Here is a 25,675-nt window from a genome sequence, read left to right on the forward strand (position 1 = left end):
TCAAAATCCTGGAACTCCCTTCCTAACAGCACTGTGGGTGCACCTACACCGCATGGACTGCAACAGTTCAAGAAGGCAGCTTACCACCATCTTCTCAAGGGTAGTTAGGGATGGACAATAAATGCTGGCCCAGCCAGCGAAGCCCACATCCCGTGAATGAATAAAAACAAAATTCCATCAGATTGGAAAGTAGCAAATATAACCCCTCTATTCAAGAAGGGAGGGAGGCAGAAAACAGGAAACTATCGACCAGTTAGCTTGTCGTCTGTCACGGGGAAGGAGTTTGAATCGATCATTAAGGAGGTTATAGCTGGGCACTTAGAGAAATCCAAGGTAATCGGGAAGAGTCAGTATGGGTTTTGTGAAAGGGAAATAATGTTTAACCAATTTATTGGAGTTTTTTTAAAGGACTGTGGATAAAGGGGAGCCGGTAGACATAGAACCATAGAACACTACAGCACAGAAAAACAGGCCATTCGGCCCTTCTAGTCAGTGCCGAAATATTATTCTGCTACTCCCATTGACCTGCACCCAGTCCATAACCCTCCAGACCTCGCCCATCCATGTATCTATCCAATTTATTCTTAAAACTTAAGAGTGAGCCCGCATTTACCTCGTCAGTTGGTAGCTCGTTCCACACTCTCACCACTCTCTGAGTGAAGAAGTTCCCCCTGATGTTCCCCCTAAACCTTTCCCCTTTCACCCTAAAGCCATGTCCTCTCGAGTTTATCTCACCTAATCTAAGTGGAAAGAGCCTACTCGCATTTACTCTGTCTATACCCCTCATAATTTTGTAAACTTCTATCAAATCTCCCCTCATTCTTCTACGCTCCAAGGAATAAAGTCCTAACCTGTTTAATCTTTCCCTGTAACTCAACTCCTTAAGACCCGGCAACATCCTAGTAAATCTACTCTCTGCACTCTCTCAATCTTACTGATATCCTTCTTGTAGTTAGGCGACCAGAACTGCACACAATACTCAAAAGTTGGCCTCACCAATGGCTCATACAACCTCACCATAACATCCCAACTCCTATAATCAATACTTTGATTTACGAAGGCCAGTATGCCAAAAGCTTTCTTTACAACCCTGTCTACCTGTGACGCCACTTTCAGGGAATTATGTATCTGAACTCCCAGATCCCTTTGTCCCTCTGCAATCCTCAGTGCCCTACCATTTACTGTGTATGTCCTACCTTGGTTTGTCCTTCCAAAATGCAACACCTCACACTTTTCCGCATTAAATTCCATCTGCCATTTTCTGGCCCATTTTTCCAGTTGGTCCAGATCTCTTTGCAAGCTTTGAAAGCCTTCCTCGCTGTCCACAACGCCTCCAATCTTAGTGTCATCAGCAAACTTGCTGATCCAATTTACCACATTATCATCCAAATCATTGATATAAACAACAAACAACAATGGTCCCAGCACAGATCCCTGAGGCACACCACTAGTCACAGACCTCCAGTCTGAGAAGCAATCATCCACTACCACTCTCTGTCTTCTCCCACACAGCCAATTTTGAATCCAGTTTACAACCTCTCCATGGATACCAAGTGTCTGAACCTTCTGAACTAACCTCCCATGTCGGACCTTGTCAAAGGCCTTACTAAAGTCCATGTAGACAACATCCACAGCCTTTCCTTCATCTACTTTCTTGGTAACCTCCTCGAAAAACTCTACAAGGTTCGTTAAACACGACCTACCATGCACAAAGCCATGCTGACTATCCTTAATCAGCCCTTGGCTGTCCAAATAATTATATATCCGATCTATCAGAACACCTTCCAATAATTTACCTACTACTGACGTCAGGCTCACTGGCCTGTAATTACCTGGTTTACTTTTGGAGCCTTTTTTAAACAACGGAACAACATGAGCTACCCTCCAATCCTCCGGCACCTCATCCGTGGCTAAGGACATTTTAAATATTTCTGCCAGGGCCCCTGCAATTTCTACACTAGTCTCCCTCAAGGTCTGAGGGAATATCATGTCAGGCCCGGGGGATTTATCTACCTTTATTCGCTGTAAGGCAGCAAGTACCTCCTCCTCTTTAATCTCTATATGTTCCATGATACTACTGCTTGTTTTCCTTCCTTCCTTATACACTATGCCAGTTTCCTGAGTAAATACTGACGCAAAAAAACTGTTTAAGATCTCCCCCATCTCGTGAGGCTCCACACAAAGACGACCACTCTGATCTTCAAGGGGGCCAATTGTGTCCCTTACTATCCTTTTACTCTTAATATACTTGTAGAAACCCTTCGGGTTTACCTTCACATTATCTGCCAAAGCAACCTCATGTCTTCTTTTTGCCTTCCTGATTTCCTTTTTTAGTATTTTCTTACATTTTCTATACTCTACAAGTACCTCATTTGGTCCTTGTTGCCTATACCTGCTATACACCTCTCTCTTCTTCTTAACCAGATCGCCAATATCCCTTGAAAACCAAGGTTCCCTATGCCTGTTAACTTTGCCTTTAATCCTGACAGGAACATGCAAACTCTGCACTCTCAAAATTTCGCCTTTGAATGCCTTCCACTTACTGAACACATCCTTGCCAGAAAACAACTTACCCCAATCCACTCTTCCTAGATCCTTTCTCATTTCCACAAAATTGGCCTTTCTCCAATTTAGAATCTCAACTCGAGGACCAGACCTATCCTTATCCATAATTAGCTTAAAACTAATGACATTGTGGTCACTGGACCCAAAATGTTCGCCTACACATACTTCTGTCACCTGACCTGTCTGGTTCCCTAATAGGAGATCAAGTATTGCATCCTCTCTCGTTGGTACCTCTATATATTGATTTAGAAAACTTTCCTGAACACATTTGACAAACTCCAAGCCATCCAGCCCTTTTACAGTATGGGAGTCCCAGTCAATATGTGGAAAGTTAAAATCTCCTACTATCACAACTTTCTGTTTCTTACATCGGTCTGCTATCTCTCTACAGATTTGCTCCTCCAATTCTCTCTGACTATTGGGCGGTCTATAGTACAACCCTATTAGTGTGGTCACACCTTTCCCATTCCTCAACCCCACCCATATGGCCTCTGTAGACGAGCCCTCTGGGCTGTCCTGCTTATGCACAGCTGTGATATTTTCCCTGACTAGTAATGCCACTCCTCCCCCTTTCATCCCTCCCCCTCTATCACGTCTGAAACAACGGAACCCCGGAACATTGAGCTGCCAGTCCTGCCCCTCCTGCAACCGAGTCTCACTAATAGCAATAATGTCGTAATCCCACGTGCCAGTCCATGCCCTAAGCTCATCTGCCTTTCCGACAATACTCCTTGCATTGAAATAGATGCACCTGAGAACATTTCTATCACGTACAAACCTTTGATTTCTGTCTATACATGCATTTCTTGCTTGACCTTTACATGTTGTACTTAGATTTCCAGAAGGCATTTGATAAGGTGCCACATCAAATGTTTTATGGAAAATAAAAGCACATGGTGTAGGGGGTAACATATTAGCATGGATAGAAGATTGGCTAGCTGGCAGTAAACAGAGATGATGCATAAATAGACCTTTTTTTGATTGGCAGGATGTACTGAGTCGAGTCCTGTAGGGACCTGTGCTGGGGCCTCAACTTTTTACAATTTATATCAATGACTTAGATGAGGGGAGTGAAGGCTTGATAGCTAAGTTTGCAGATGATACAAAGATAGGTAGGAAAGTATGCTGTGAAGAGGACATAAGGAGGTTGCAGATGGACATAGATAGGTTGAGTAAGTGAGCAAAGATCTGGCAAATGGAGTTTAATGTGGGAAAATATGAAGTTGTTCACTTTGGCAGGAAGAACAAAAAAACAGAGTATTACTTAAATGAAGAACAGCTGCATAATTCTGAGGTGCAGAGGGATCTAGGCGGTCTAGTACATGAGTCACAAAAAGCTAGTGTGCAGGTACAGCAAGTAATTAAGAAGGCTAATGGAATGCTATCCCTTATTACAAGAGGAATTGAACATAAAAGTAAGGATGTTATGCTTCAGTTATACAGGGCATTGGTGAGACCACATCTCAAATACTGTGTGCAGTTTTGGTCTCCTTATTTAAGGAAGGATGTCAATGCACTGGAGGTGGTTCAGAGGAGATTTACTCGATTGATACCTAGAATGAGTGGGCTGTCTCAAGAAAAAAGGTTAAACTGGGTTTGTCTCCACTGGAGTTTAGAAGAGTGAGGGGTGACTTGATTGAAGTATATAAGATTCTGAATGGTACAGACAAGGTGGGCATGTAAAGGATGTTTCCTCTTGTGGGTGACTCCAGAACTCGGGGGCACTGTTTTAAAATTAGGAGTTGCCCTTTTAGAACAGAGATGAGGAGAAATTTTTTCTCTCAGAGGGTTGTGTGACTTTGGAATTCTCTGCTTCAGAAGGTGGTGGAGGTGGGGGGTCACTGAATATTTTTAAGGCAGAGGTAGATAGATTCTTGTTAGGCAAAGGAGTCAAAGGATATCAGGGGTAGATGGGAACGTGGAATTCAAAACATAAACAGATCAGGCATGATCTTATTGAATGGTGGAGCAGGCTTGAAGGGCCGAATGGCCTACTTCTGCTTCCAATTCATATGTTGGTATGTTGTTATTTCACTGGAGGGTACATGCACTCACATTTCTAAATTAAATTTGGCATCCTTGGAGTGAAATTCCTATTTTAAGCAAAAAAAAAAATTGTAATTAATGACAAAAATCTTGGCAATGCACAGCCTGGAAATGTGAATATTCAGAGAATGCTGATTTGTGAACTGTCAATTTTTTTTTTTGGGGGTGTTTCATTAATTAGAATATTTAAGGGTTTAGTTGTCACCAGTGATAGAGCCAGTGCTCCAAATCGATGAAGTCTGGCGATGTTTCAGTTCGAACATTTGATATAATCTTACACCCGGCCAACTCTTAACTAGTTGCCCCTTCTGTGAGTGGCACCCCCAGGAAAGAAATTTTGCTTAAAAAAAAAACAAATGAAAACCCAATTAAATTATATTCTATATATATATATATATTTTTTTTTAGATGATGAGATGACTCCGGACTGGGCTCATCATTATTGCAGCTTGAGGTCTTTTCCAATGCCGGGAGTTGGCCCCTGCTGTTTACTGGAAGAAGTGGGCATTGGGTATCCTCTCGGCGGCTGAGCATTGCGGGGGGGTGGAACAAGTGCCCTCTCGCTGTTCAGACGCCGGCTTGTGCTCAGACTTGAGGGGGCGGCGCTGCCTGTTTTCAGTCTAAAGCCTGGGAGAAAAGGCTCCATCGGAGCTTGTTGCCTGAACCCTACCGAGAGGAATTTGCTCTGCGATCTGGAGGACAGGCCAGCGAGTTGGGTGTTGGTTGGTGGTGGTGGAGGAGGGTGTGTGTTGGGGAAGAGTGTGTGCAGTTCGAATAGGCAACTGGCGATTGGTAGCAAGCAGGACACCGGCCAGTAAGTAGTTAACTTTTTACAATTGTTTGGGCGTCTCTTTTTATTTTGAAACAAAAATAACACCAACGTTGCTACCACGGCTGGAAATAAGGGCGTGAATGCCTTTTAAGCAGACACTTGTGTTATCTAAAAACCGCAGCAATGATGTTAAAGTGTGTAGCAGACCAGGCAGCAGAGAATTAATAGGTCATTCAACTCACCCAACTTGGGACGCAGCATCCCAACTTGGGACACTTTTGGAAACAAAATATCACGGGCAGCAAACAGGAGAGGAATCATTGTGGGGAGGGGAAGGTAGTGGGGAATAGACATCAGCTCATAACTTTCAGAGGCTGGGGAATGGGGTCAATATCCCTGAGCAAAATTTGCTGGGGAGAAGATGACATTTTCTGGATGCTGTTCAGAAAGAATTTGCCCTCCCAGATGGGGCTGATTTTGTCTTTTTTTTTTAAACAAATTTCCAAGCTTTGCCTGTCGGTGAAGGGTGTTTGGGAATTTTAGACACTGGCACTCACAGTGGCCAAACTCTGTGCCAGGAGCAGAGGGTTGGATGAAATTAATCTCTTGAGTCAATTGGGTCCAGTTGGTGCTCCGCCTGGAGCAAGCTACCGGTTAACCTGCCGGCTGCCGGCTCGCCAATCAGTCCAATCCAGGCACCCTTTAAAGGCAGGTCTGTCTCCTTAAAGGGAGAATGCACTCTGGCGGCTGCCAGCCGAATTAAAGGTGCGCAGTTGAAAAGGCAGGAGTGTGGCAGGGAAACCCTCCGCCCCACCTCAGTTGGAAGTGTTGGTGGTTTCAAATGCCAGCAACAACCACATTTTGCTGTCTTTTGAGGGGGGGGGGGGGGGGGGGGGGGCAGCCCTCTCACATGATTGGAGGAAGTAGTCATAGGCACGTGGAGGGTCATTGTCCACCCACATCCTCTCCCCATTTGTGGAGGTCAATAACAGCGAGTGTAATTTGCAGGATGTGCCAAGAATGGCCAAGTTGCCAACTTTGGTTGGATGTATTCCTGGAGGTTTCATCACATGATCTCCACCCTTCACATGCCCTGCTCCCATATTAACCCCCTCCCCGCCCCGCCATTGGCCATTCAACATGTCCATTATATGGTACAGCAAGCAATTAAGAAGGCAAATGGTATGTTGGCCTTTATTACAAGAGGATTTGAGTACAGGAGCAAGGATGTCTTACTGCAATTATATAGAGCCTTGGTGAGACCACACCTGGAGTATTGTGTGCAGTTCTGGTCTCCTTACCTAAGGAAAGATACATTTGCCTTCGAAGGAGTGCAGTGAAACTAATTCTTGGATGGAGGGATTGTCTATGAGGGAAGATTAAATAGATTGAGCCTGTATTCTCTGGAGTTTAGAAGAATGAGAGATGATCTCATCAAGCATACAAAATTCTTACAGGGCTCGACAGGGTAGATGCAGGAAGGATGTTTCCCCTGGCTGAGGGTGGGTGGGTCTAGAACCAGGGGGCACAGTCTCAGAATAAAGGGCAGGCCATTTAAGACTGAGATGAGGAGGAATTTCTTCACTCTGAGGGTGGTGAATCTTTGGAATTCTCTACCCCAGGGGGCTGTGGAAGCTCAGTCATTGAGTATGTTCAAGACAGAGATCGATAGATTTCTACATATTAAAAACATCAAGGCATAGTGCAGGAGAATGGCGCTGAAGTAGAAGATCAGTCATGATCTCAATGAATGGCAGAGCGAGTTCGAAGGTCCACACCTGCCCCTATTTCTTATGTTCTTATCAAAGAGCCACATGACTCTTAGCAATCGGATAGTGAACAGACTCTGCTACCTAACTGGACAGTTACTGACCGTTGGTCAAGCAGAAATTTTATTATGAATAAACAAAAGTGTTAAAGTAAATGATTTCTTTAAATCATAGAACCATAGATCGGTTAGAGCAGAGAAGACTACCATTTGTCCCATTGTGTCATGTTGTCCTTCTGTGAGAGTAGCTCGCCGGGTCCCACACCCCTACCTTTCCCTGTCACCCTGCAAATTTTTTCTCCTCAGGTAATTGTCCAATTAATTATTTTCCTCTTGGATTGTCCTGGAGCAGCCTTCATTTCCTGGATACTCCAGAAGCTTTCTGGAGTGTTGGGAACCATAGTCATAAAAGGTGTGACTGGAGGCTATGTTCCACAGACAGGGTGTTCTCGCTATCTCTCTGATCACCAAATCATCTTCCTAAACAGCCTCTGCATAATATATATTTTTTTGTTTGTACTTGGGATGTTAGTGTCACATCCCTATTACCCATCCCTAACTGCCCTTGGGAAGGTGATAGTGAGCTTCTTGGACCACTGCAGTCCATGTAGTGTAGCAGGTTGATACATCTGAGTGGCTTGCTAGGCCATTTCAGAGGAAGTTAAGAGTCAGTCACATTGCTGTTGGTCTGGAGTCACATGTAGACCAGATTGGATGGAAATTTCTCCCCTGAAGGGCATTGGTGAACCAGATGGACTCTTACAACAATCTAGTAGTTTCATGATAATTATTAAAGACACTCGTGTTTTATTCCGGACTTATTAATTAATGGAATTTAAATTCCTCTAGCTGCTCTGGTAGGATTAGAATTCATTTCTCTGACACATTAGTTCAGGCATCTGGATCACTAGTCCAGTAACATTACCACTTATTTTACAGAAGCAGCGATGCTTTGAGCTGCTACTCCTGTGTCTCTTCTTCTCCTGCTCACTGAGTACTAACCCTTGTCCCATTCTCTCCTTTCCCAGGTCCACCACGAGTCAGAGGACCAACTGCAGCAGAAGAAGAGGAGGAGGGCAACCCTCGTGAGCACTCGCCACCTTAATTTGCCAGGTACCAGCTCAGAAATTGGCACCCCATGAACTTCAGAGGCTCAGCTAGAGGGGACTGACCTTGTTAAATTTATCCAGCACAGTTGTGCAGGAGCAAGGGCAGAGAGGTAGGACAGCCCAGGAACCAGCTTGATGGAGGGGAAGCCCACATCCTGGACCTGCTACAGAGGGCACACATACTAACTTCAAGGGCTTAGCGTATTGAAAATTGTTGGCTGTGCATGACCAACTTTTGGTCATGAGTGCATTGTACTACTCACCAGCAAGTCTGTGCACAATATCAGGTTAAACCCTCACTTCCACGTTCATTTTATACCTAAAAGCCAGATGAATGATTGTTTTTATTCTCTCCCCATAAGTCTATGTATGCCTTTCAGATTAGATGTTCAATTAAAGCATCAACTGCCCTCTCAGATGGGTAGGTGAAAGATCCAACAGCTGTATTGAAGAGCAGGGAAGTTATCCCTGGTGTCCTAGCCAATTTCTATCTCTCCGCCAACAATACTAAAAACAAACAGTCTGGTCATTATCAATCTGCTCTTTGTGGGAGCTTGCTGTGCACATTTCCTACATTACAAGAGTGACTTCACAAAAGTACTCGATAGGTTGTAAAGTGCTTTGAAACAGCCTGAGGTGATGAAAGGTGCTCTATGAGTGCAAGACCTTTCTTTCTTTACATATTAATACCTGCTCTGAGCATTGAGGGAGTTATCAGTTACGGCCTCTAAAAGTTTAAAACTAGATTTGTGTGAAATTTTAATCAGAACATCACGGTATCACGGTGCTCAATTTAACTTTTTTTCCTTTTCTCATTTAGGGAAGATTAGACATGGAACATGCACCTTTCTCAATAAGCATTTCACATTGAAAACACCAAAGGACTATCCCTCCCTTGACGGGCATACGTTAAACATGAATTTAACAGACTTACACTCACATGTGCCATGGCTGCAGAACCTAACTCCTGTCGATGATACAATGCACAAGATGAAGAGAGCTTCTGCTTTATGTGAACAAGTCAGTGTAGCTATTGAGGTGTTTCTAACTCTGGGCATTATGAGTTTGCTGGAAAATATTTTGGTCATTACTGCCATTGTTAAAAACAAGAACCTCCATTCTCCTATGTATTTGTTTGTCTGCAGCTTAGCTGTTGCGGACATGCTGGTAAGTGTGTCTAATGCATGGGAGACCGTTGTGATAGCATTACTCAACAACAGGCATTTGATTGTTGAAGACAGTTTTGCCAAACAGGTCGACAATGTATTTGACTCGCTGATCTGCATTTCCGTTGTGGCATCTATGTGCAGCCTCTTGGCCATCGCTGTTGATAGGTATGTCACCATATTTTACGCGTTGCGCTACCACCACATCATGACAGTAAAACGAGCCGCTTTTACTATTGCAGGTATCTGGACGTTCTGTACTGGCTGTGGTATCATCTTCATCATCTACTCTGAAAGCCCAACTGTCGTCATCTGTCTCATCACCATGTTCTTCATTATGTTGGTCCTCATGGCGTCCCTCTACAGCCACATGTTTCTGTTGGCTCGCTCCCACGCCAAGCGAATTGCTGCTTTGCCTGGCTACAACTCAATACACCAGAGAGCAAGTATGAAGGGGGCTATCACGTTAACAATCCTGCTCGGTATTTTCATCATCTGCTGGGCTCCATTTTTCCTACACCTCATCCTCATGATCTCCTGTCCTGGAAATTTGTACTGTGTGTGTTTCATGTCACACTTTAATTTGTACTTGATCCTCATCATGTGTAACTCAATCATTGACCCACTCATCTATGCCTTGCGTAGTCAAGAAATGCGGAAGACATTCATGGAGATAATTTGCTGCTACAATTTAAGGGCAGCTTGTGTTGGACTTTCTGAAAAATAAGACTGCAACGAATGAAGACAGCATCTTTTCAAACCTCCCATCATGGCTAAAAGTAATTGATTAAGATCTGACAGTCAAACAGTTGCTAATTTAACTTTAAGAGTAATATTCACGATCAAACAAAACTCTTCTCGATACCTCTACAAACTTCAATTGACAGATGGTGAAAATTCAGTGGTGGCTCTGAGATCCCTTTGACCTCATTTAAGGAACATTTTTGTTGAACATTGGAGTACCTCATGAATAAAGGGAAGAGGAGAGAGAATCTCCTTAGACCAGGGAAAGGGAGATTTAATAAAGCTATTCAAAATTATGAGGGGGTTTGATAGAGTTCATAGGGAGAAAAAAGACAGGCGGGTCATTAACCTGAGAGAACCGATTTAAGTTATAGACAGAAGGACCAAAGGGATTATAAGGAGAAATGTTTTTAATGCAATGAGTTGTTATGATCAGGAATTCGCTATCTGAAAGGGTAGTGGTAACAAACAAAATTGAATTTTCAAAATTCAATTGCATAAATATTGTTGTAGTATGCCTTAAAGTGATGGCCTACTGCTATTCCTTAAAGGCATCTTACAACATAAGGGATAGCAGCAGGCCATCACTTTAAGGAAAGCATGTCATGTGATCCAGCCTGAGTTTCACTTTGGCCTGGATCACATGACACACCTCCTTTAAAGTGATGGCATGCTGCTATTCCTTAAAGACATATTACAACAAATACTTGAAAGGGAAAAATTTGCAGGGCAATAGGGAAAAAACAAGGGAGTGGGCCTAATTGGATAACTCTTTCAAAGTGCCGGCATGGGCATGAAGGGCCAAATGTCCTCCTTCTGTGCTATATGATTCTTTAATCCAATGAAGGTTGTGGGAACAGACTTTGTAAAGGCTTCAGTGAACGACATACTTCAATGGAGGCGGAGGAAATTTCCAGTTGGTTAGTCATGATAAGAAGATGGCTTATCAATGACAAAAATAGGATTACTGAAAGCTATAGTTTGATAGCAGTCAGTATTAGCCATATTAGGTGCTAAACAAGTCACAGCATTTTGGACTAAACCTGCTAGAGTAAACCCACATGCTGTTAGATAAGGTTGAATATCAAGGGTGTAATATTCGATTTAATTTTATCATTTTGTTTCATTAACTTAAATTTCCATTGGGCATGGATGGTGTGTAGGGGTAGCAGGTGGGTGAAGGGGTAGGGTGGGGTGTCCGGTGGTTGGGGAGGGGTAAGGGGTTTAGTGTAGGGGGTCAGGTGTGTAATCGCGTTGGGGCTGGTCGGTGGGGGTATGTGGTCGGGGTTTGTGGGGAGTCAGTGGGTCAGTAATATAGTTATCCAGGTGTTAGAACTGGTTTTAATTCTTCTAACCTTTCCTGGGTAACTATTTGGGTAAGTAAGTCGGAAGCGTCCAAAGTCTCCAATTCTAACTCGGAGCTGGGGACCTATTCAGAGGGTTCCAGATGCAGCGGAATTGCTCATTCCAGGCAATTCCCATGTAATCTGTGTTGGGATTTCTGAGGGGTCCCCCAGAGCATCTTGGGGAGGTGGGGTGTACCTCCGGGGTACAACCATCTGGAGATCGGAGGTTCTGGGCCATTATATGTTTTAGTGATGTTGACTGAGGGATGGGTATTTCCCAGGGCACCCCTGCTCTACTTTGAAATAGCACCATGGGAATATTTATGTCCAGTAGATATCTCACCTGAAAAACGGCACCTCCAGCGGTGTAGTACTCCCTCAGTACTGCACTGGAGTGGCAGCCTAGATAATTGTGCTCAAGTCCTGGAGTGGGACTTGAACCCACAACGTTATGACTCAGAGGTGAGCGCTACCAACCGAACCATGGCGGATACCTCAGTGCATGTTTTGACTAAAATTTACATTTGATTTGCAGAACTTTGAGGAGCTGTGACAATATGAACTGAATCAATGGAAGTTTGAGATAAATGAAGCAGTTTTATATAATTATATCAAACCGCAGCTTTCAGTAATCATAAAGCAGAATACTGCAGATGCTGAAAATCTGAAATAAAAACAGAAAATCCTAGAAATTTACCCAGCAGGTTTGGCAGTATCTGTGGAGAGAGAATAACAGTTAACGTTTCAGGTCCCCCGAACTCTCTTCAGAGCCTTAAATCAATTCTGATAAAATTGATAAAGACCTTAAACATTAACTCTGTCCCTTTCTCCACAGATGCTGCCAGTCCTGTTGTATATTTCTAGGATACATTGCTCGGTGTAACACTGGACATTAAGGCCAAGGAGGTCTCAGAACTTAGCGCCGGTGTCTGATAATGTAACCATCTGCAACAGGCTTCATGCTGAGAGAGCTGCAGTTGCTCTTAACCATGGGCTGAGGAGACAGATGCATAGTCTAGAGATCTTTGCTCTTCATCACTAGGCAACCACATGTGCTGAAAGCTGAATGCAAGGGAATGGGGTGAGAACACCTTTGGACTTGGCTCTATTAATTGGCCATGTTTGAATCATTCATTATCCAGGACAGCTGTGGCAGGTAGAACACCCGTGCTGTGTAGGCTGCCCACTTCAGAAGCGGGAGGGATAAAAATGAAGATAATGAGAAGAAAATCATCTGGAGGGGAGGTAGAATAATTGTGATTTTCAGTCTAATGATACCTCTTGAGGGCAGCTGTTGAATGGTAGCCTTTCATGTGCAAAGAAAGAAGTTGAAGACATTCATTAAATCTTTCAGATTTAAAACATCAGACTTTGCACTTACTCTATTAAAACAAATTCACAGTTGAGCATTTCTTAAAGCAAGATTTGCTTAAGCTAAATGCTTTTTTTTTAATTCATTCACGGGACGTGGGCGATTTCCTTTTCAAATAGTCTTAAGGATTTAGTTTATAAAAACGGTAATTACAAACTTGGTATGGTTTTTTGTCCAATTAAATTTTCTTTTTTGTTCATTCACGGGATGTGGGCTTTGCTGGCTGGGCCAGCATTTATTGCCCATCCCTAGTTGCCTTTGAGAAGGTGGTGGTGAGCTGCCTTCTTGAACCGCTGCTTGTCCCTGTGGTGTAGGTACACCCACAGTGCTGTTAGGGAGGGAGTTCCAGGATTTTGACCCAGCGACAGTGAAGGAACGGCGATATATTTCCAAGTCAGGATGGTGAGTGACTTGGAGGGGAACTTCCAGGTGGTGGTTTTCCCATCTATCTGCTGCCCTTGTCCTTCTAGACGGTAGTGCTTGTGGGTTTGGAAGGTGCTGTCTAAGGAGCCTTGGTGAATTCCTGCAAATTGATATCACCTGATTTTGTCATTTATGTTTCAAATTGTGCTGAAAGGTTTTGTAGCCATTTGAGTTTAATCAGAAAGCCACTGAGACAGCATCTATTATTCTTTGTCCAGATGACACTGTACACTGAAACAAACTTTCACCCTTGACGACGCTTTCTGATTTACCATAGAATTATAGAATGCTTACAGCACAGAGGAGGACTTTCAGCTGGTTATATTCACACTGGCAGTCTGCAAGGGCAACTCAGCTAGTCCCACTCCCCCGCCTTTTCCCTGTATCCCTTCAATTTTTTTCTCTTCAGATAATTATCTAATTCCCTTTTAGAAAGCTACAATTGAATCTGCCTCCGTCACACTCAAGAGGCAGTGCATTCCAGATCCTAACCAAGTGCTGCCTGAAAAAGTGTGTGACGAGGTGCTTGATCTTTTTCCGTCACTTTAAATCAGTGTCCTCTGGTCCTCCAGCCTTCCACCAATGGGATTCCAATAGAACCTTTGTGATTTTGAACATCTTTATCAAATCTCCTCTCAGCACTGTTCTGTGAGGTAAACAGCCCCAGCTTCTCCAATCTACTCAAATAACTGAAGGCCCTCATCCGTTCAACCATTCGATTAAACATTTCCTTCACCCTCTTTCAAGGCCTTGTACGTCTTTCCTAAAATGTGGTGCCCTGAATTGGGTACTCGGTTGAGGCCAAAAGCAGTGTTTTTTTAAAGGTTCACCATAGCTATCCTGTTTTTATATGCTATGCCTCTATTTATGATGCCCAGGATACCGTATGCCTTGTTAACTGCTTTCTCAACCTTTTCTGCCATATGCCCCCAGGTCCCTCTGCTCCTGCCGTCCCTTTAGAATTATATCCTTTATTTTATATTGTCTCTCCTCGTTCTTCATCACAAAATGTATCACTTCACACTCCTCTGCATTGAATTTTATCTGCCAAGTGTTGCCCATTCTACCAGCCTGTCTGTGTCCTCTTGAAGTCTATTGCAATTCTCCCGACAGTTCACAATGCTTCCAAGATTTGTGTCATTCGCAAATTTTGAAATTACATCCTGTGCACCCAAGTCAAAGTCATTCATACAGATCAAGAAAAGCTGTGGTCCGAGTGCCGACTGTGGGGAATGCCATTATATACTTGTCTGCAGTCTGAAACGCAATCTTTCACCACACTCAGTCTATTTTGTGTCCATGCAGCTACTGTCCCTTTTATTTCATGGACTTTAACTTTGTTGACAAGCCTGTTACGTGGTTTTATCATGAGACAATCTTTAGCTGCTTGACTTTTATGTCTTTGTTTGTTGATATCAAAGGCAAATTGACAAATGTGTTGCGCTCCCTTCAAATGCCTGCCTAATAGTAATGAAGACCTTCTGAGCTCAGATGATGTCTTAAATATGATCTATTGTTTGTAATTAAGTTAAATTGTGCATTGCATGGAGCTTATTAGTAATGGAAGAATCTCAAATGTATACAGAGTGGTATGTCAGCAAGAGGTTTTGTTTTGTACAAAATAAGTTACTGGTGAAGTGCCCAGAGTATTAGTTAAACATTGAGTTTAATGTCTTATTGAACCCATAATGATTGTAATGGGTCGTGGAAATTACAGCATCAAAGGAAGCTATTTGACCCATTGCCCCTGTGCCAATGTGAGGGTTTCAGCTTGACCTACCTCCATGACACCCTGGTCCACTCCTCCATCACCCCCAACTCCTCATCCCCTTCCCACGGCACCTTCCCATGCAATCACAGAAGGTGCAATGCCTGCCCCTTTACCTCCTCCCTCTTCACCGTCCAAGGGCCCAAACACTCCTTTCAGGTGAAGTAGCACTTCACTTGCACCTCCTTCAGTTTGGCCTACTGCATTCACTGCTCCCAACGTGGTGGTCTCTACGATAAAAGCAAAATACTGTGGATGATGGAAATCTGAAACAAAAATAAAAATAGCTGGAAAATCTCAGCAGGTCTGACAGCATCTGCGGAGAGGAACACAGTTAACGTTTCGAGTCCGTATGACTCTTCCAGTCATAGTCTCCAGTCTCCAGTCTCTTCCAGTCTAGCTGAAGAGTCATACAGACTCGAAACGTTAACTGTCTTCCTCTCCGCAGATGCTGTCAGACCTGCTGAGTTTATCCAGCTATTTTTATTTTTGTTGCAGTCTCCTCTACATTGGGGAGACTAAACACCGACTGGGTGACTGCTTTGCGGAACTGTCGGTCTGTCCGCAAGCATGACCCAGACCTCCCTGTCGCTTGCCATTTCAACATTCCACCCTGCTCTCATGCCCACATGTCCGTCTCTGGCCTGCTGCAATGTTCCAGTGAAGCTCAACGCAAACTGGAGGAACAGCACCTCATCTTCCGACTAGGTACTTTACAGCCTTCCGGACTTAACATTGAGTTCAACAACTTCAAACCATGAACTCTCTCCTCCATCTTTACCACTTTTAAAATCCAATTTAAGATGTATGTATGTATTTATTTATTTATTTTTAACCTTTTTACCCTTATTGCCCCAATGCCTCTCCACCCCTAATCCCCACAGGGTCATTTGTCACTTGTTTCTATGTTGTGCTGACCCTAATTCTGTTATTAACACATTCTGCTATGCCACCTTTATGCCACTATCAGTATCTTCTTTAGTCTTTAACACTACAATTAACACGCCTTTTGTGTCCATGACAGCTTTGTCAACCTCTCCTGAACTCCCACCTATCCCTGGCCCTTCTACTTTGCCCCACCCCCTCTTAAACAGTATAATGCCCATCACATTTCTACTCTGCTTTAGCTCTGAAGAAACTCTGTTTCCCCCTCCGCAGATGTTGCCAGACCTGCTGAGTTTTTCCAGAATTTTCTGTTTATACTACCTACGCTAATCACTTTCCCAAGCCCTTTCTCTGTTGCTCTCACTTCCTTGTCCAACTTCCTTTCAAAGTGATGTTATCGTCTCTGACCCAATAGCTGCCTGTGGTAGAGGATGCCAGGCTGAGAGTTTCCAGGATTTTCTGTTGTTCTTTGGGAAATTTTGTTCCGTTCACAACTCCTTGGATAATGAAAGATTCTTTGCCCACATGCAGCATGACCTGGACAACATTCGGGATTGGGCTGATAGGCGGCAAGTAGAATTCATTCTACAAAAGTGACAAGGTGTGGGAATGACAGTTCATACTGCATGTGTATCTCATTGCCCGGGGCTGTTTGTGGGATCACCATATGATGAGTTAAAACAAAATTCTGTTGAATATGGGATGCATTCTGTAAACGGCCCTATGGCAGGGATGAGGAACTGATGGAATTTGTGAAAGTCATTTCATTCATGTCTTCATGATCTGTAAGATGTTGGTTTCGTCACTGTGCTTATAGTAATAAAATGAAGTAGGCCTAGTAGCTATGATAACAGAATGATTAGGAGAGATTGAGAGGAGCTAAGCACATCTCGCTATCTCCATGTTGTTATTCTGCTGTCAATTTTATGTATCTTTGATGGGCTGTGATTTAGTGATAGTATGCAATGGAATGTAGAGGTCAAAGGTAGAATTAGTATAAGAGTTGTGAGTGAATCACTGTGCCTGAGTATTCATGAGGGATCATGAGGTGTGATGTACCTGATTTCTCATATTGAATCGTGAGCTCAATAAAGATCCATGTGCACACATTGGAATTGTGTAGTGCAGTTGTTTCATTAAAACCTGATTCTGCAGTTAGTTCAACTGATGCCTTTATACTCCTGTGTTTAAAGCAAAAAAATGAATTAGAACAAGAAAGCAATCCCAGCATTAGACAATGTCTATCTTCAATAAGAAAGCATCTAATCAACTCCCCTTGATATTCTGTAACTTTACCATTTCTCAATCCTCCACTATCACCCTGGGGGTTACCATTGACCAGAAATTGAGCTGGAACAAGTACATAAATACTGTAGTTACAAGAGCAGGTCAATGGCTGTGACGAGTAATTCACCCCCTGACTCCTAAAAGTTTTTCTATCATTTACAAAATAGAGTCAGGAATATGCTGGAATACGTTCCTGATGGGCCCTGTTCCAAAAACATTATTGAAGCTCTATACCATCAAGGACAAAGCAGCCTGCTTGTTTGCTATCCCTTTCACCACCTTAACCATTCACTCTCTCCGCCACAGACACACAGTAGCAGCAGTGTGTACCATCTACAAGATGCACTGTGGTGACTCATCAAGCCTTCTTCAACAGCACCTTCCAAACCTGCAGCCTTTACCACCTAGAAGGGCAAGGGCAGCAGGCACATGGGAGCACCACCATTTCCAAGTTTCCCTCCGAGGCACCAACCATCCTGACTTAGAAATATATCATTGTTCCTTGACCGTCACTGGGTCAACATCCTGGAACTTCCTCCCTGACAGCACTGTGGGTGTACCTACACTAGATGGACTGCAGTGGTTCAAGAAGGTGGTTCATCACCACTTCCTCATGAGCAATTAGAGATGGGAAACAAATGCTGGTCTTGCCAGTGTTGTTAGGGAGGGACTTCTAGGATTTTGACCCAGCAACAGTGAAAGGACTGAGATATAGTTCCATGTCAGGATAGTATGTGGCTTGGAGTGGTGGTGTTCACATGTGTCTGTTGCACTTTCCTTCTAGGAGGTAGAGGTCGCAGGTTTGGAAGGTGCTGTCAAGGGAGGCTTGGTGAGTTGCTGCAGTGCATCTTGTAGATGGTACACACTGCTGCCACCGTTCACTTGTGGGGGAGGGAGTGAATATTTAAAATGATGGACCGGGCACCGATCAAGCGGGCTGCTTTTGTCCTGGACGGTGTTGAGCTTCTTGTGTATTGCTAGAGCTATACTCATCCAGACGAGTGAAGAATATCCCAGCACACTCCTGACTTGTGCTTTGAAGATGGTGGACTGACTTTGGGGAGTCAGGAGGTGAGTTACTTGCTGTAGAATTCTCAGCCTCTGACTGCTCTTGTAGCCACAGTATTTATATGGCTGGTCCAGTTCAGTTTGTGATCAATGGTAGCCCTCAGGATGTTAATGGTGCTGAATTCAGCGATGATAATTCTGAAGGGGAAATTATTCTTTCTAGCTGGAGATGGTCATAGCCTGGCACTTATGTGGCATGAATACTACTTGCCACTTATCAGCTCGAGTCTGAATGTCTTGTTGCATGCGGACACGGACTGCTTCAGTATCTGATTCTAAAACTTACTTCAAAAGCAACTTGATGTTTCAGGTGAGAGTCGAGCGGGCATGATGCTTCCTAAAGTTCCAAGTCTCACTTTTGGCTGATCCATTCCCCAAACTCCTACAGAAACACAATATTAATAAGCGCGTTCTCCACAAACAAAGCATCAAATATAGAATGACTTGACCAAGTGTTAAATTCAAATGGAGGACATGGTCTCGGGGGCTGATGTCCCTCCCGCCGAGAGCTGATGACCAATCAGAGACTGGCAGCTCTATTGAAGGAAGCGCCACCGGGCAGGCGATGGCTGCTGCCGGTAATGCACCCACCCAAGGTTGAGTATCGTCGCTGGATCCCAGGCCACAGGTGAGTGATGGAGGGAGGGGGGGGGCGGGAGTTGCGGGGTGGAGGTCACAGGAAGGGGGGGTCAACAGCAAGGGCAGGGTGATGGCTCTTAGCGCATCCTCCCCGCACTTCCTGAAGCTGGCTCCCTCGATCAGGCACTGAGTGTCTTTGAACGTGGAACACCCCCGGAAACCTGAAAACAACCCCACATGGGTTTGCTTGTCATGCTCCTCACATGGTGAGCCCCCTACCCGCCACTGGGTTAATATCAGCGGTGGTGGGGTGGGACCTTTACACGGGCATTAACTGTTCACTTAAGGGCATCAATTGGAGGTGGGCTGTGAAGGCCATCCATGAGCTTTCCCGCCACGTACTTAATTGGGGTGGAGGCAGGAAGGTGGTGGGATACCCACCTGCCACCCTCCCGCCTGATTAAATGCCCTCCCTGCCGCCAATGTTGCCATGGGGTAGTGCAGTAAATGCCAGCCATGGTCACCAGACCACACCTCTTCCCCTCCAACCGCCCTGTCACCACGACCAATCCAAGGTCCAACATTTGAAAACAAGGATGCAGATTTTAAATTTGAGGCATTGCCAAAGTGGGAGCCAGTGTTCATAGGGGTGATGGGTAAACAGGACTTGTTGTCAGATAGATTAGGAGCAGAGATAGAATAGAATCATTCGGAGTTGGATGAGGTCAGGTTTATGGAGGGTTGAAGAGGAGAGGCTGGCCAGGAGTGCAAGACTGGTGGTAACAAAAGCATGGATGAGGGTTTCAGCAGCAGAAGAGCTAAGGCAGGGGCAAAGTCAGCCAATGCTACGGATGATGAAGTAGACGGTCTTTGTGATGAATGAGATATGTGGTCATAAGCTCAACTTGGGGTCAAACATGACATAGAGGTGGCGAATGGTCCGATTCAACCATAGACATTTGCTAGGCCGAAGGATGGAGTCAGTGGCGAAGGAGTGGAGTGGAAGCTGCAGACCAAAGACAATAACCGGGTGACAGGCCTCACAGTCAGCCTCAGTCCACACCAAGGTAGCTGAACATAAAACCCTATCTCCAGAGGCTGATCTACAGCAGTCAACAACAATGATGGCTCCAGGTGGGAGAGACCGAGTATGCAATTCTGATTAAACATGATAGCCCCACTAATGCTTAAGATGCAAGTGGAATTTGTGTTGCTTTCAGGCAGATAACACTTACCCCAGCACCGATTCAGTTATGTCTGCTTTAAACAAATCTCAAACTCTAGGCACTGAACGTGTATCTCTGGCTTCAGCTGAGAGTTGCAGAGTACCCACAGTTGCATAAGTATGGGACTGATGAAATTCCTCCATTCTAAAGAGTGCCATTTGGACTGGCAGTGGTGGAACTTGGGGTGAAACCCTGTCAGGCCATTCCTTTTTGTCCCCTTCTATATTCTGCCAGATGTGGACAGGGACTTCCCCTTCTGTCCTGCTGGTCCCAGGAGAGGCAGGAATGGCGAGAAGCTCATACAAACGCGTTGGTTGCGGGATAAGTGTAGACCAGGACTGTGGGGGAAACTTTCTTGTTCTTCTTCAAATAGTGCCATGAGATCTTATTGCAGTTCCTTCGTCTGACCGGGTCTATTGCATGTTTGATTGAGTTTTCATGTTGCTGGAAATAAACACTAACTAATTTGATTTGCTATAAACTTTGCCTGTTTTTTTTAGGCACTTTGATCTTGCATTGTTCCAAAAATCCAAGTTTTAAAGCTGACTTAAATGATCCTTAATGATAATTTTCAGCGTTCATTTAATTTTCCATGAGTTTATCCAATTGCTACTGTTTACCTTATTACTCATGTTATAGCCACACGACTGGTCTACAGTGACTTAATAAGTCAAAGCTTAACTTTGCTACAGCAGCAAAAATCTGTGTTTATGTATTGCCTTTAATGTAGTAAAATGCTCCAAGGCGCTCCACAGGAATGTTATCAAAAACAGCTTGGTCAAAGAGACAGGTTTTAAGGAGCTACTTAAAGGAGGATTGGTAGAGAGGCAAAGGGGTTTAGCAAAGGAGTTCCAGGGCTTAGAGCCGATAAGCAACTGAAGATGCGCCACCAGTGGTGGAGCGATTAAAATCGGGGGTGCCCAAGAGAACAAAAAGAGGAGGAGAGCTCTTGGAGGACTGTAGTGCTGGAGGAGGTTACAGAGATAGGGAGGGGTGAGGCCATGTTACATAGGGTGCTGAGTTTTCTACTATCTTTGGAATTGGCCACATCCTGGATTCCACCTGAATTCTGAAAATAAATATTCAACAATTGTACGATTTTATAAAGGTCTCCCTCATGCACAGTACAACAACAATAACAACAGCTTGCATTTAGATGGTACCTTTATCACAGTAAAATGATCCAATTAAGGCGCTCCACAGTCACATTAGCAAAAAAAACCTGACACCCTGCCACATAAGGACTTGACATGATAGCCAAAGAAGTAGGTTTAAGAAGCGTCTTAAAAGGGATGACAGCAGTAGAGAGGCAGAAAGTTTGGGAAGGAATTGTTTTTTTAATTTATTCTTTCATGGGATGTGAGCATTGCTGACAAAGCCAGCATTTGTTTCCCATCCCTAATTGCCCTCAGAGTGAGTGGCTTGCTAGGCCATTTCAAAGGACTGTTAAGAGTCAACCACATTGGTGTGGGTGTGGAGCCACGTGTAGGACAGACCAGGTAAGGACAGCAGATTTCCTTCCCTAAAGAACATCAGTGAAGCAGAGGGGTTTTTACAACAATTGATGATAGTTGTTATGGTCACTATCTCTGAGACCAGCTTTCTAAATCCAGAGTTTATTAATTGAAACTAGATTCCACCAGTTGGCTTGGTGTGATTTGAACGTATGCCCTCAGAGCATTAGCCCGGGCTTCTGGATTACTATAATAAAAACAAAAAGTGTTGGAAAAACTCAGCAGGTCTGGCAGCACCTGTGGAGACAGAAAACAGAGTTAATGTTTTGAGTCCAATGGCTCATCTTTGGAACCCTTGGGGTTGCTGCTCCAGTGACAGTACCGCTTTCCCACTATCTTCTGCAGAACTCCGGAGTTTACAGCTGAGACAGCTGAAGGCACAGCCACCAATGATGGAGCGGTTAGTCAGTTTGCCATTCTAATTTATGTTCGCATATGTCAAAGCAATTTGCTTTTGTCTACCTTTTTAAGAGCCCTTTAGTGTCCGACCTTGGTCAATGATGCATTAAAGATGTAAGGTAGGAAATGTAATAAATGGCTGGTGAATCATGTCTTATTATGTTGAATAAAATCTATTTCCTTCCTGAAAATTGATGAAGCTACACTGTTATACAACTCATAAATTAATATACCTTAACTTCGTGGCGTACAACAATGGTCTGTGAGATTGAAACAGGAGTGGACTTATTTGTTCAGCTGCTCTTTACATGTTAGCACTCTGCTAATCTCGTACCGTTGAGCTCCATTGAATAAATTCAATTTCTGAATAATAAAAGCCCTACCTTCTGTGTTCCAGTTTAGCCTCCGTGCAATCTCTGGTGGACATGTAAGAGCTGGAGCAAATAGTAAACTTTGAAGCTTGTTTAATCAGTGCAACAATCACTAAAGACTTCAGGTTTTTTATTTTAACCACTTTAGAAACATTTTGTTTTAACCCTGTGGTCCTCACAGCCCAAATAGTTTGTGAAAGAAGAGGTTGCTGTCAGGCTGAGAGCTGTTGCACTTCCTATACTTTTTAAAACCTTCCACTGCACATTCTGCCCAAAGTGGTTGTGAGCAGCAGCTGATTAAAAGATGGGAGTGGGAGGGGAAGCAGAAGTTGGGGGGGGGTTAGTGAGGGAGGGGTAGGGGGAAAAAGGAGGGCACATCAGGTTGACATGGGATGTAAGGGTTGGAAATCTTCTGAAACTACCCAGAAAACAGTGGAATTCAATCGGGAGGCAGTTGCCCTGGGAGTCCTGAACACTGATTTCAGACCCTGTGAAGTCTCATGGCAACAGGTCAAACATTAAGGGAACCTTTGCCTGATCACCACCTACTGCTCAATCCCCAACCCTGCCCCTCAGCTGATGATTCAGTGCTCCTCCATATAGAGCACCGTTTGGAGGAAGCACTGAGGGCAGCAAGGACACAGAATGTACTCTGGGTGGGGAACTTCAACTGTTTCAGCAGCACAGTTACTGATTGAGCTGGCCCAGCCCTGAAGGATATATCTACCAGTCTGGGCCTGAGGGAGCTAGGTGCTGAGAGAACCAATATAAAGGAAATATTTACTTGGCCTCATTCTCACTAAGCTACCTTTTGCAGATTAGCTCTGCTCGTGCTGGTTGGAATGATTTACCACATAGTTCTTCTGGAGTACAAATCCCGCCTTCACACTGAGGACATCCTCCAACATGGGTGACGCTGCCACCATGTTAAACGGGATGGATTCAGAACAGATCTAGCAGCTCAAAGCTGGACATCCATGAGGCACTGTGGGTCATCCGCAGTAGCAGAATTGTATTCAACCACAATATGTAACCCCATGGCCTGGCATATCCCCCACTCTACCAGGTGAGGGTGGTGTTAGTGGTAGTGTTGCTGGACTAGTAATCCAGCGACCCAGGCTAATGCTCTGGGGACATGGGTTCAAATGGCAGCTGGTGGAATTTAAATTCAATTAATAAATCTGGAATATAATGGCAGCCATGACAGCTATCATCGATTGTTGTAAAAACCCATCTGGTTCATTAATGCCCTTTAGGGAAGGAAATCTGGCATTCTTACCTGGTCTGACCTACATGTGACTCCAGACCCACAGCAATGTGGACTCTTAACTGCCCTCTTAAATGGCCTGCTAAGGAATTTAGCAGGAGAAATGTCATACCCTGTGGAAATGGCCTCGTAAGCCATCTCAAGGGCAATTAGGGATGGGCAACAAATGTTGGCGTTGCCAGTGACGCCCACATCCTGTGGAAGAATTTTTAAAAAAATCAAGCCAGGGGATCAGCCCTGTTTCAATGAAGAGTACAGGAGGGCAATGCCAGGAGCAGCACTCAGCATGCCTAAAATGAGGTGTCAACCTGGTGAAGCTACAACACAGGGCTACTTGCATGCCAATCTGTGGAATCAGCATGCAAAAGACAGAGCCAAAATGATCCTAAAGCCAACAGATCAGAACAAAGCTCTACAGCCCTGCCACATTCAGTTGATGAATGGTGGTGGGCAACTAAACAACTCACTGGGATGAGGAGTCTCCATGAACATCCCCATCATTTGGCCAATCTTGTCTTTACCAATTCCCTAAATTAGTTCCACGAATCTTGCTTCAGCCTCTTGTCGAATTAAACTTTCCGGAAATCCTACTCCTGTGGGAAAAAAAAAACTGAAGCTCCCCAGCCCCAAATTGTAGTGAAATAGATGTTCCTGATTCAAAAGAAATTGAAGAACAATTGGACTTGATTCAGAATACTGAGTTTTAATAACAGGATGGGTATTGGTGCCTGAGCCTAAGATAAATCTTGCAGTTTTGCAGGTAGTGGCAGATAGATTCTGTGACAGGAGTGTCATACTTTAAGACCTCTGACTATTTTGCCACTGAAGGACCCAGTGTAACCTGATGTTAAAATGCCAGTTTAAGCCAATCCGGCTGACAAAAGGTTTATTCTGCAGCACTCTGGAAAATGTGGTTTGGATGCAGGCGATTTGTCTATCCAGGTTGCTTGAGGCAGTGAAAGTTCATGATCACCTAAATGATGAGGTTAGTGGTGGTGCCACTAAACTTGTAATCCAGAGGTCAAGGCTAATATACTGGGGACATGTGTTCAAATCCCACTGTGGCAGCTGGTGGAATTTAAATTCAATGAATAAATCTAGAATATAAAGCTAGTCTCAGTAACGGTGACCATGACAACTATCATTGATTGTTGTAAAAACCCATCTGATTCACGAATGCCATTTAGGGAAGGAAACCTGGCATCTTCACCTGGTCTGACCTACATGTGACTCCGAACCTACAGTAATGTGGTTGACTCCTAACTATCCTCTGAATTTGCCCAGCAAGTTCAAGGGCAATTATGGATGGGCAACAAACGCTGGCCTTGCCAGTGATATCCATAGCTCATCAAATAATGATTTATTGTTGTTGGGAGGCTTCAGGCAGGAGGATGGAAATCAATTGACAGCTCACCTGGCTAATCCTTGGGGAGTAGATTCCTGGCTTTTCATCCACAAAACAGTAAAGGACACAATATGATTCAGTGTAGAGGATCTGGAGAGGGAGACAGACATAGAAAGTGGGAATAATCTCCCTATGATACTGTCCATCAGGTTTGGAGGAATTGCTGGCCACAGCAGTTATATTTAGCTCGCGAACGGCCCACCAGGGGTGTGAGAAACAGGAGGCCATAAAACTAAGACAGTCAACAATAGAACCAATAGGAAATGCAGGAGAAATTTCTTTACCCAAAGTGTGGTTACAATATGGAGCTCACGATTACATGGAGTGGTTTGGACAAATAATGTAGATGATTTTAAGGGCAAATCAGATAAAAATGCGAATGACAAAGTAATCGATGGATATGCAGATTGGGTTGGATGAACTATGGTAGGAGGAGGCTCATCTAGAGTATAAACAGTGATCTAGAGAAGTTTCTGTTCTGTAAATTCTTTGCCTTGTTTTGTAATGTTTAATGTTGTGATGATGTTATGAAATGAACGATAATTTGTTGTAAACATTGCTCAGTTCATTAACTTACTGATTATAAAATACACCC

At 44.0% G+C, this 25,675-nt stretch overlaps 1 protein-coding gene across 1 annotated transcript; it reads left to right on the forward strand.

Annotated features, from left to right (window-relative positions):
- The first annotated feature begins 9,175 nt into the window (after nt 1–9,175).
- On the forward strand, nt 9,176–11,347 carry LOC144680015 (melanocortin receptor 5-like). The gene has a single exon (XM_078541096.1). It carries the CDS (start codon nt 9,176–9,178, stop codon nt 10,151–10,153), a length of 978 nt encoding a protein of 325 aa, XP_078397222.1. The 3' UTR covers nt 10,154–11,347.
- Nucleotides 11,348–25,675: the final 14,328 nt, after the last annotated feature.

The sequence above is a fragment of the Cetorhinus maximus genome, chromosome 4, assembly GCF_964194155.1.
Source record: "Cetorhinus maximus chromosome 4, sCetMax3.hap1.1, whole genome shotgun sequence".
In the NCBI taxonomy this organism is placed as follows: Eukaryota; Metazoa; Chordata; class Chondrichthyes; order Lamniformes; family Cetorhinidae; genus Cetorhinus; species Cetorhinus maximus.